Source organism: Lepisosteus platostomus, chromosome 14 (assembly GCF_059453375.1).
Source record: "Lepisosteus platostomus isolate fLepPlt1 chromosome 14, fLepPlt1.hap1, whole genome shotgun sequence".
Classification (NCBI taxonomy): domain Eukaryota; kingdom Metazoa; phylum Chordata; class Actinopteri; order Semionotiformes; family Lepisosteidae; genus Lepisosteus; species Lepisosteus platostomus.
Window position 1 is genome coordinate 11,283,256 of NC_142624.1, and position 13,365 is coordinate 11,296,620.

A 13,365-nucleotide genomic window follows, 5' to 3' on the forward strand; every position below is an offset into this window, starting at 1 on the left:
TGGATATAAAAAGTCTACACACCCTTATTGAAATTGCAGGTTTTTGTGATGTTAAGCCAGAAATCAAGATAAATCATGTCAGACATTTTTTCCATCTTTAATGTGACCTTGCAACCAGCAACATTCAAGAGAAAAACAAATAGATAATTATTAGGAAAAATAAATTAAATTAAAAAGCCTACAACACCGTGGTTGCATAAGTGTGCACACACCCCCAACTAAAAGTGGAAGCACTTTTTGCATTTATTACAACAGTATGTCTTTGTGAATAAGTCTTTGCAATTTTATCCCACTCTTCCTTGCAAAAAAGTTCAAGCTTCAAATTAGGTCATTCCTCAGGTTTTCTATTGGATTGAGGTCTGGGCTCTGACTGGGCCATTCCAAGACTTTGATCTTCCTTTTCTGAAGCCATTCCTTGGTTGACTTGGATGTGTCCTTTGGGTTGTTATCATGTTGAAAGGTGAAATTCCTCTTCATTTTCAGCTTTCTGACAGAGGCCAGCAGGTTTTGTGCCAAAATATCTTGATATTCGGAGCTAGTCATTATCCCATCTATTTTGACTAGAGCCTCTGTCCCAGCTGAAGAGAAGCAGCCCCAAAGCATGATGCTACCACCACCATGCTTCTCAGTAGGTGGGGTGTTGAATGATGGGCTGTGTTGTCTTTGCGCCAAACATATTTTTTAGAATTAAGGCCAAAAAGTTCAAACTTTGTCTCATCAGACCATACAACATTTTCCCACTTGGTTTGGTGTGATTACACACATTAAGGACATTAAGGACACCATTCCAAACACAGTGTACCCATACCAGTTCAGTTTGCCTACCGGTCCAACAGATCCACAGATTACACAATCTCCATTGCCATACACACTGCCCTATCCCATCTGGACAAAAAGAACACATACACAAGACTACTATTCATCGACTTCAGCTCAGTTTTTAACACTATCATCCCAGAGAAACTAGTCAAGAAACTCAGTGCACTGGGTCTCAACACCACCCTCTGCAACTGGATTCGGGACTTTCTGACAGGCAGACCTCAGGCTGTCAGGCTTGGAAACCACACCTCCGGCACACTAACTCTGAACACCGGGGTCCCCCAGGGGTGTGTGCTTAGTCCATTGCTCTACTCCTTCTATACCCACGACTGTAAGGCCAAACACAACACCAACTCCATCATCAAGTTTGCCAATGACACCACAGTTGTAGGTCTGATCACAGACAATGATGAGAGGGTGTACAGGGAGGAGGTCAACGTGGTGTGATGACAACAACCTCACCCTCAACGTCAGCAAAACCAAGGAGCTGATCGTTGATTTCAGGAAACTGCAAACCAGACATGCCCCTATCCACATCAACGGGACTGAAGTGGAAAGGGTCAGTAACTTTAAATTCCATGGCGTCCATATCACCGAGGACCTCACATGGTCTCTCAACACCACCTGTCTGATCAAGAAAGCGCAACAGCGCCTGTACTTCCTAAGACGGTTGAAGAAGGCTAAGATATGTCCCCAGATCCTCACTAACTTTTACAGATGCAGTACAGAAAGCACACTGACAGGCTGCATCACAGTGTGGTATGGCAACTGCAGTGCTGCTGACCGCAAAGCCCTACAGCGGGTGGTGAAAACTGCCCAGTCCATCACTGGGGTTGCCCTCCCATCTATCCAGGACATTTATGACAGACGGTGCATGAGGAAAGCTCTAAGCATCATCAAAGACCCCACATACCCCAGCTACAGACTTTATGATCTGCTACCATCTGGAAAACGGTACCGGAGCATTTGGGCCTGGACTACCAGACTCAGTGACAGTTTTTACCCCCGCACTATTAAACTATTAAACTCCCAGCCTCTCTCACTCTCACCTATGATCTGAACCTCACAGTGCCTTCTTTCTTTCTCTCTTTCTTTCTTACCAAAAATCCAAACACACATTGAAAATCTACCTCTACCATACATGTCAAAAGCTCACTCCCCATAATTTCTATCCCTTTATTTAATTCTGTTGATGCATATTTCTGCACATAACCTGTTACCTTTTGTTGTTTTGCACATTGCCTGTTGCTGTTTTTGCACATCGCCTGTTGTTTTTTGCACACTGCCTGTTGTCTCTGTCTTTCTTTTGTTATACAATTGTATTGTTGTTGTTTTTTTTCTTGTACTACTTATGTCCGAGAGCTAGCTAAATAGAATTTCGTTATACCATATACCTGTATATGAGTATAATGACAATAAACTTGAACTTGAACTTGAACTTGAACTTGATTAGACAGACTTGAATGTTCTTTTTTTTTCAAAATGGCCTCCGTCTTGCCACCCTACCCCATAGCCCAGATATGTGCATAATACATGAGATTGTTGTCACATGCAAAGAATGACTAGTACCTGCCAGAAATTCCTGCAGCTCCTTTAATGTTGCTGTTAGCCTCTTGGTAGCTTCCATGATATGTTTTCTCCTTGTCCTGTCATCAATTTTGGAAGGTCGTCCTGATCTTGGCAATGTCCCTGTGTTTCCACTTATTGATGACAGTCTTCACAGTGCTGCATGGTACATCCAATGCCTTTGATGTTCTTTTATACCCCTCTCCTGATCAGTACCTTTCAACAATAAGATCCTGTAAAGGAACAAGTAATAGGTTTATTCCATGCTGAAAAAAAGAAGAGAGAAAACACGTTTCGGCCGTGGATCCATGGCTGAAACATTGTGTTTTCTCTCTTCTTTTCCTTTGCAGCCTACACATGCTGACGCAGCTACCCACCTGAATAAGATCCTGTAGATGTTTGGTCACTGCCTTGCGGACCATGGCTATCCCAGTAGGATGCAACCCGAAAGTTTCAAGGAAATTCTACAGAACAGCTGATTTTTATTTGGGGTTAATCAGAATCCCTTTCATTTTTGGCAGGTGTATGCTACTTACCTGAACATGATTTTGAATGTGATTGGTTAACTATGAACACAGCTACAGCCCCTATTATAAAAGGGTTTGCACACGTATGCAACCAGGGTGTTGTAAATTTTGTAATTTACATTATTTTTCCTAATAATTATCTATTTGTTTTTCTCTTGAATTTTGTTGGTTGTAAGGTCACAAAGATGGAAAAATGTCTGACATGATTTATTTTGATTTCTGGCTTTACATTACAAAAACCTGCAATTTCAATAAGGGTGTGTAGACTTTTCATATCCACTGTATCTATCTTGAGTGACTATTGAAAGATTTTTGTTAGTGGTCTATGAAAAACATCTCTTGTTCCAATAAGTACAATTGGTTGAACAACACTGCCCTGAAGATTTGTTTGGCATAAGGGCTAGTAATATCTGTTATACTTTTCTATGGTATTATCATTTACTTATTGATTTTAAGCTTCAGGTAACATGGACTATTAGAGCATGATTTGTGCAAGGTACTGTATTCTTAACAGAAGATTCTACCAAATATTAATATATTTAAAAAATAAAATAAGGCACTAGTATAATCTGTTTGAAAGCACATGGAACTATCTTCCAATTCTAAAATAATTTAGAAAAATATTAATAAATAAAAAATAAGGACAAAATCAATTTCAAAATTCTTATATAAGAAATATACAGTTTGGAGTGGATGTTTTAGTCACCAGACAAGAATCCTATTAAGATACTATTGAGTAATCTGCAAACTGCAAAATACCGCATCCATCTTATTACATCTTAAGGATGCCTGCTAACAAGAATGGTTGAACATCAGCTGATAGATGGGATGAACAAAGTAGTGAAGCTACATCAGACAAGGACTGCCAGTTCTTATATACTGTATGACAACATAGGAGGTTTAAAGAATGCATAACTCAATAATTCATTTTAATACTAAATAATTTGTATTTCCATAATTGCATATATTTCTTAACAAATACATAATAGAAACTCCCTTAATCCTGGCAATATTTATTTTGTAAATTGTACAATCGTTCATGTGCTGACGTGTGAATTGTTTGAATATCGACTGGAACAGTTCCTTTAAATAATTGCCTGTGCTGTCTGCTCTTTTACAGAACATACAAGCTGTAATCCATTTATAAAATTAATAATACTTTGGGAATAAAACTTTTTGGCCAATTTTTAAATTACAATTCAATGCATTTTTTTAGTGTAAGCTGTAAGTATTAGCTTTAACTGGTGGTTTACAGGCAACCTAATTCATACACAAAATAATTATTTTGCATTAAAAGTATATTTGAATAAACACTAATTGTAATTTATGCCCATTTATTATTTGCTTTGTATTATTTGGAATAACCAGTGTAAACTAAAAGCAAATTATGTTTAATAGGGTTAAATTTGGTGGTTAAAATTGTTTCAGATATATGATGGAGAACAAAATCAGGAAAGGTTGTTTAATGTTAATATATAATGGTTTTCCACATTTACATTGAAGTCTACATTATGTTGTTTAGTCTTTATTGTATAAATATTTTCCCTTATGTTTTCTTGATGTTAAAATGATTATACAATAATTAATCAAATAATATTCATTGTTGTATATTTTTATCTATTTGTTTTATTTACTCAGCCATCTATGAGCCATCATGTGAAGCCTACAGGCAAATTGGTAGCACTTCAGGCTACTTTTCCATTGACTCTGATGGAAGTGGTCCACTAGGTCCTACACTGGTGTACTGCAATATTACAGGTAAGCACTTTAATTGTTGTTAGAGATTGAAATTGCTAATGCAAGTACTAAAACTAACGTATGAAATGTTTTCATATCATTGTATTACGCTAAATAATATGATTGCTGTGTTTTTCTTCCAGAAATAATACACTCCTTAAAAATTAAGACTATAAGGCCAATATAAGTGACTAAATATAACAAGTTTTTTGTTTCTATGCTTTTCCGGCATTTAAACAGTTTTCAATTTGAAGTGGAAACATTAGTGTGTTTCTTCAGTTTACATTACCCTTTACTCCAAAATTGTCTATACCTGTGTTCCTAGGAACCTTCAAATTTTCAATCTTCAAATTTGTCCTCAACAACAGTGTTCTTTTTACACAGTGATAGGCTGCAATGTATTTCATCTCTTGGCAAAATGGAACCATTAAATACAACTAATAAAGTCATCTAGCAGCTGTGGCTTTGAAAGTTATAGAGTGTCAGCATGAAGAGGTGCTTATTAATCAAAACCTTTATGAATTAAGATACATATTGATAATCAGTGTTTTCAATAACATGCCTTTTTGTACATTAAGTAAACCCACACTTCTAAAATCTACTCCAAAATCTATTGGATTTCGAAAATCTTTGTAGAAAACCCATAACATGACAACATCTGGCCTGCATTATCCTATTACTTATCCTCCCCCTTGTTACCATGAACACTTCATCTGTTGTCTTCTGTTCTGTGCTTCTTTATTCTGTGAAGTAAAATTGCCATCATATTTTCCACATATTGCACCTCCAGGTCTTTTCTTTTTATGCTTCTCAGTCTTCTTTTTTTCATGTTAGTTATATATGATGTGGCACATACTGACATTTTATCCCTTGGTGAGCACTTATTTAAATACATGTTCATGCATTTATTTTCAAATTTAGATATAAGTGACTTTGACACAGTACATATTTTCACTCAACTACTTACAAATTCCTAAACAGATCGTTTTAACTGGACATTTAAATCAGGACTGCTTTGTTATTGTTTATTGGTGGTACAGTGGAAAAAAAGAAATTTAAACTATTAATAAAATATAAAATGATGAAAAATAATAAAGTGTAGCAATAAAGTATGCTTGAGGAGAATAGATAGATGGAATCTTTTAATTTGTCACTTATTTACAATTGTTTACCTCTCAGTTTTGGGAACAGGATACAGCATGATAAAAGGAACCTCCCTCTTTGACTCACCAAACTTCACTCCACTCACAGTGTTTTTCCACTCATTCTATCCCTCAAGTACATGCGGGCCGAGGGAACACCTCAAAGTACTCACTGTAACGCAAAAGACTAAGTAAGTAAGCATGCTCATAGCAATTCCCAGAACAGAACATAACAGCAGGAGCAGTGATAATCAAGGACTCAAGAACATTTAGAACAGTTTAATAACAGCTTGAGTTGTGTCTGTATACTAACCAAGTACACTGGAGCACAAGGTGTAGCTTTATCTACTACTCCCCAGCACCCCATGGTTTTTACAATAAATAAAGCAAATAAAATCTTGAAAAAGAACAAGAGGAGGGGTTGGGAAACACTGGTGTAAAAGCACAGTAGAGCAGGATTAATGATTAAGTACAGACATTCAATAAACTGGTAGCTTCCCTTACTTAACGTGGTGGATGAAAATAGCTAGAGAATGTATTTTTTATCGCCTTCCATTTAAGACATGGAATTGTAAAGAAATTTTAAAATAAGAACTAAAGAACTAAAGGGGAAAGAGACTGAAAACTTTGCATTCAGCAGCTTCATGCTAGGTACGCTGTTATACCATAACATTATTATGTTATACCATGTGTACAATTTGTTATACAATTTTAATCATACAAGGCAAACTTGAATTAAATCCCCACATTGTAGCAGGGTTTCTGATCTCCCACTGTCATTCACTTCATGATGTGGTTGTTGTGTATCCCTTACACTCTGTGATGCAACTGCCAATGCAGAACGCACACCCGGCAGCTGTTTTGACTCTTGATAACATTGGGCAGATTTCACCTCCACCAAGGACATTCATTTGAATGTTTGTCCAATCATCTTTTGATGGTACTATCTGTTTCTAATGTGGTTACAATGGGTAACGGGGAATCTGGGTTTAGTTCTTGCAGTTCTAACTGGAATGAGTACACTTTGTATACATCAACAAGGATCCAATGAAGACCAAGTATGGTTCCAGTAGCAGCAGTAATTCCAATCCAATACCATGTATTCGGGTTGCTGCATTTAAAAAGAGAGTTGAACCCTGGGATAGATCTGGTGGCAATTAAATTTGCAGAACACTTTGAAGGCACCTTGTGTCTGTCTGAGGATCACTTTCCTATTATTTGGTATCATTTACTTCTTCTATCTAGTGCTACTAACCCATAATTAAAATAATGTATATTAGTTTTATTGTTTTTAAATTTGTTATGTCCTAAATGGAGAAAATGGTATTTGGTCAAATTTACATATGCATAATACACAGAATGATGGTTAAATTTAAGGGAGTTTTTATTTGAGATATGTGGTTATTGTCTTTGGGTGAGTTTTGACCAAAGAAGCATTATGACCCATAGGAGCTCCCTGCAGTAAGACTGGTAGACCTCTGTCCTACACTATAGAGAAAGCATTAAGTACTCATTAAGTATGAGTTTTAGAAAAAGGATTAAGTTATCTCTTATGTTTCTCATGCATTTTTTTCCATTAACATTTTTTGCTAAGAAGACCTTTTTCTCTTACCATTTGTTCTTGTTAGTTCCTATTTTACATTTTTTTCACTCAAGTTCACCACTCGGCAGGACAGTGGCACAGTGGTTAACATTGCTGCATTGCTTGACATCAATTCCAAACTTGGTGCTCTCTCTGCGTTGACTTTGATGTTCTCCCCTTGTTTGCATGGTTTTCCTCAGGTTTGCTCAGGATATATGGAACATTCCACTTTCCTGTTGAAGTACATTTCTCTGTCTATTCTTTCCATGCAGTTATCCACCTAAGGCATTGGTCGCTCACAGTACTGTACTAATAATAGGCCTCAGGCTGACTACAAACTATGCTTATAAGGCCATTATACAGATGCAGCCACTCACAATGCATGGTACAACCCCGTACCGCGCAAAATTATCTACAGTTTGCCGCGTTGTACTGCAGTATGTGATTGGCTGGCCAAAATGACTGACAGGGACACTCGTGGTGCATTGGTTGCTAGTGAAATGATTTAATCATTTAATCTCTAAACAACAAATAATTTCAAACTGCTACTGTACTGCCACTGCAGTATAGCTTGTGGGAAATACAATTATTTGTCCTGCATCAAAGTTTAACTCATTCAGAGCGCCCTACATTACAAACTCCAAGCGTTTCATTTTGTCTATTGCTACAATATCAACAGCAATGTAGTTAGAAGGAACATGTAAAAATGTTTCCAAAATAACCACAAGTGAACGAGTTGAGGGATATGATAATAATAGAGAAATCATAACAATGACCCCATGTTGCTAATCATGCATATCCAACTGTAATGTGGTCCACTTTCTTTGTAAACATATTTTTTTTTAATTTGACTCATTCATGCATGATGAATTGTGAGAGAGTGATAAATGGAGACAAGATGGAGGTTCTTGTCAAAACTACATTCCCCAGAATGCAGTGGGAAACAATGTCAGTCACCGTCAGCTGATGTACTGCATTAGTAGCTTTTTCGGAGTCATTTTTTTTCTTCAGTGTTCATTAGGTTCGCTTATTTAAATATCTATTTATGAGACACGGATGTTTCAGATGTCAATAACTTTGTGAACAAATGAAACAGAGCCTGCCTACCCACTGCGATTCATACACAGAATGGTTAAAAGTGGGAACAGGAGAGGCTGGCAGAGAGAAGGGCAATGACTTTCTCTGCAAACTAGTTGAAGATGTAAGTAGGCGAGTCAAAGCTCGAAGCCCAGCAGCAACAATAATTGAGATAAGACAAGACAATATCACTTTATTAGCCATATACATTTTCTTGCATTAGGAATTAGTCTTTTCACATACCCCAGCTTGCTCTCCATGAGACACAGACAGGGAGAGAAACATGGGGTCATAGTGCAGGATCAACCATTGTACAGCACCCCTGGAGCAGTTGGGGTTAAGGCTTAGTGGCCCAACGGAGTCGGTTTCCTCTGCCAGCCGCAGGATTTGAACCAGCAACCTTCCAGCCACAGGTGGAGATCCTTAGCCACAAAGCCACCACTTCACCCATACCACTGCTCTGCCCATAAATACAGTGTGTATTCTCCTGTCACGGTATAAAATAGAACAATGTAGAGTACATAACGTGGTTATGTATTGGGAATGTTTGCAAATGTTGCGATAATTGTACAGTATATGCTTTTGGGAACATATTCGTTTTCGAGCAGGTAATTGCTGCAGGTAATTGCTTCTGCTGCCGTAGAGTGTTTTGGAATCTACATGTTCTCCCCACATAGTTATAGACAATGAAAATGTCTCTGGAATAGACATACTGTACAAATAATAAAGCGGAGGCTATGCAGAAAAAAAAATCACAACAGAAAGCAACTGGTTTGTCATGTACAGTACATGTGACAACCGTGGAGTGCATATCCTACAGTGTGAGTGCATTTGCAAGGCTATTAAAAAAAGGTTGATCGAGTTAACAGTCTGGGTGTGGCGGGTTTCGACTGTTTCCTGCCAGTCTTGGGCGAAAGGAACTTGTCGTTCATTGGAAGGTTTGCCTATTCTACTTGTACATGAGAATATGGGGGGAAGGAAAAGTGTGTGTTGTGTTAACAAAAACTATGCTTAACAGCTTAATTTTCTGCTACCTAAACCATTTTTTACAGTTTTTAAAGTCACGCAATGTTTGAGTTAGGCAGGAACACATCATTGTATCATATTTTTTATTTCATTTTTTAAAATAAGGTAATCAGTGTAGTGTGCTCTCACGAGGCACCAGTTCTGTAGGGGTTTGGGCATTTACTGGGACAATTATTAATTGTAGCAGTAAGTCACAAAATGATTCTTTTAATGGCTTTAGAATCCAACCTTGCGGTATAACTCAAACAACGCACACACACAGGTACTAACACACAAGAATACATTTATTAATACATAAAATATGCATATAAACCTAACAGATCTTATCTAGAGGGTTATCAGAATACAAAAGGTATGTATTCAATCAGTCACGAAGAGTTACATATATCAAGAGGACATACTTTCGGTATATCATTCATTTGGACCATTTTGTAAATGAACTTGGTTATAACTTCTACATTAGATACTCAAAACAAGTACATTACTCTTAGGAATTAAATTGATATCAACTGGTTGGGATAACAATTGAATTCTGGAGCTGTAATGCAGTGAAGTTGAATACTCATCCAATCTCTGGGGATTCAGATCTCCTGCAGGCACAAAGAAATAGCTGCAGGCTTGTTGCTGTCCAATCCGTGCTCTCTGGCTCGGTGCCAACCTGTGCTGTTGCGGCTTGGTGGAGACTCCTGCGGCACTGCTCTCTGAAGACTGGCTAGTTAGTGTTGGCTTTTTGAAGTTGTGCTCAGGAGAAAAGTGACTGTGGGTCCCAGCAGGTCAGGAAGAAGACCGGTTCGTTCCTGATGAAGTGCTAGTTCTGAATAGTGATTCAGCTGTCCACAGTTCCGACCTGTTCATGAGGCTTGCTGCTGATGCTAACCTCGGGTGGATCCTCTGGTTACTCTCTGGCAACCTCCGGTCTAGACTCTCAGAACAGAGGAAAGTTCTGGCACTCGGACACACTGGCCGTTCCATGGTTGTCCGGGCTGAGTCTCAGGATGGTCATGAGGCGTGCTGGGAGAATGTCCTGCCCTTGGGAGCCTTTCTGCTCCTGGGCTGTCCTGGCCTGGAATTGTCTCGCACCCCTGGAATTCTCCTTAGAATTCTCCTACGAAAAAGTCCTTCGGAGCTCTGTGTTGCCTGTTTTTACCTGGAGGAACTTCAGCTTGTTCATTGGCTGAAAGTTTCGTGGGCATCAGAGACCCACGTGGGTTACTCGGCCCTACCAGTCCCTGATTGGTTGATCAAGGTGAGATATGAGTGACTTACTCCTGACACTTAGGAATGCAGTCCAGATGTCCATCTGGCACTCCCTAGACAGATAGGCGCCAATGGATGACCATTGATCATGATAGCCAGGCTTAGCTAAGTGCATCCCCATTGGGGAGCTGTCCCTTATCAAAAGAAAACATCTTTAAATCAGCCTGCATGAATAGCTTCTCTGTGGCTGCACCACAGAGATGAAGAGAGAGATGGGGCCTCATTTGGGAAAGCACAGCAACACTTAATTCTGTCTTATTAACAAGCATTGCCGCTACACCAGCAATCAAATGTCCTGTTTTTTCTTAACACTCCTTTTTCCATACTGTAGTTTGAGTCTTTCTGTAAGCTGTAAGTTATTTTTAATTCTTAATTAAGCATTTGAAACACTTTAATTTTGTAAGCGCAACACGCATTCCGTACAGAAATAAAATAATGTTTTCTACAGGTGTTAAGCAGATTAGCAGCTAACTCACAAAAGAGCGCACCGTCCACCACTGCCCAGTGATATAACTTTAATATAAACAAGATCTAGTACCTGGTGCAGTTTTTTAAAAAAAACTTATTTTGAATTAATCAAATCCCAGGTTTGAGTTCGTAAAGCCAGAATTATGTACAATCCCTATGTCTGCGAAACACTTGATCATCTACTGTAAAACTTTCAGTGCTTTGTTTGTGTATATCCCAATCGCAGTGGGGGCAGGGTGTTTGGGGAAAGGTTTAGGCTGCAATTGAATTAAGGATCTTTATTCTTCACACCTGAAACATTGTTTTCTCTGAAAGCGTTTTCTTCCCTCTTTAGCTGATCTTTTGCTGCCTACGCATGCTTACACAGCTCCCTAGGTGAATTCTGGTACTTGACTGAGAAAGCTATAGAGAACTTTATTTTGATAAAAATTGTAAATATGACGTTTACATTGGCGTTTTTATTAATTTTCACTTAAGCATATGGAGGAGTGTCAGCTGTAAAGGAGAGCTCCTCCCCTTCCCCCCACAGACAGACTGACAAAGCAATTTGGAAGTGTTAACTATCCAGCAATTGCAGCAACCACAAATAAATAAAAAATAAACTTTTTTTTTCTCATAATGGTAACAATAACAAATTATCACATCCTTGCGAAACAATCATGATGTTCTCATCCAATCAAAGGTTTTATGTTTTTTGGGTTTGAAGTAGAGTTAACAGCTTCATATTTAAAAGGTTATTAATAATATCTTCAGGTTGCATTAACAGTGGAATGTTCATACAAGTGTAAAAAGAGGCGATACACAAAGTGTCACCTCTATAAGTCTTCAGTTTACAGTGAGATTCCGCCAGAGCCACACAACATTGTCTAATAATATTTTTCTTGTGTTTAATTTCTAGTTTAGCAGGATTTGTGTGATAAGCACATTGTTTAATGGGGATGACATTACCTACATCTATATCACTGTACGACACAGGTTTGAGGTGGTGTCTGTTCATAAAACAGAGTGCCTTCCAATTCATATAACTACTGCATGATTTCTTTATCCACTTCAGCTAAATGAGGGGAATTAAATCAGTCAGAATCCAAGATTGCCAATTGTAAAACTAACACTTCTTCCCTTTGCTTAACTTAAAGAATGTCGCGAAGAAATCCTTAATCACAATACCATCACTTAATTTATCCAGATACACAAATTCACGCCAAAGCCAGCAACAAGCTATAATAGTAAACTATTTTTATGTATTCACTATATAAGAAACAAACTGAAAGTAATACTCTGATCGCACTTTGAACCACTGGGTGCAGTGCTTTGTCCATTACCACTACAAGGACAATAAAAGTTTTTTAAAAAGAAACAGATGTCAAAATGTGTCCAAAATGTCCACTTGTGATACTTTAGCTGCTTAGTTTCACGATTTCATATTAATATAACTATCAAGTGATGCTAAATCACTACCACATTTATATTTTTACAATAAAAGCAAGTGGTGTTCTTACTATGTAGTCTAAGAAAAGGATAGAACATTATAACTTTTTATGAAGTACACAATATAAGCTTAATAATGTTAAAACAAGCATTTTAAAACCAGAACCCACTAAGTTACCAAGTTAAAGTCTTTGATGTGTAAAATATTTATGAATAATTTAATTATGTATGATGAAGGTGGAAGGTTGTGTACTTTTGTCCAACTGAGCAATCTTGCTTTTATAAAATATACCGACTTTTTAATGTTTAATGATTAACACACTGTAATACACAGTTTAAAATTATTAAAAGTCTAAAGAGTATACAACTTAAATTCTTAATTGGAAAAAGATTGTCCCTCTGCAGTGACCAGGATTCGAAACCAGGCATTTTCTGGCAACAGCTCAAATGCTTTACATGAGACATTAAGCTTTATTAGCTCCACCTTGCAGTTTTACAGGGTTTTACAAGGTGCTTCCGTAGACTATTATCTTAATTCAATTAAAATGCAGTATAATGCTATATGATCCGCCACGCCTACCGAGTTTTAACGCAGCGTACTCCATGCATTTTGAATGGCTGGATATGTATATGGTGCATATAAACAAACTAATGACTTATTAATTAAGACAACTTCAAATATTCACAAAATATCAGAAATATCAGGAAAATAACAAATGGCATTTGTGAGATAGAA

General features: G+C 37.7%; 1 protein-coding gene across 2 annotated transcripts in view; it reads left to right on the forward strand.

The window, feature by feature from the left end:
• Positions 1-13,365, forward strand: part of cntnap5a (contactin associated protein family member 5a) — a 448,552-nt gene that overhangs the window by 310,995 nt on the left and 124,192 nt on the right. For both annotated transcript variants that reach the window (XM_088607188.1, XM_088607189.1), the window contains exon 12: positions 4,551-4,670. In XM_088607188.1, the coding sequence (XP_088463314.1) occupies positions 4,551-4,670 (120 nt within the window). The remainder of the gene's footprint in view (positions 1-4,550; positions 4,671-13,365) is intronic.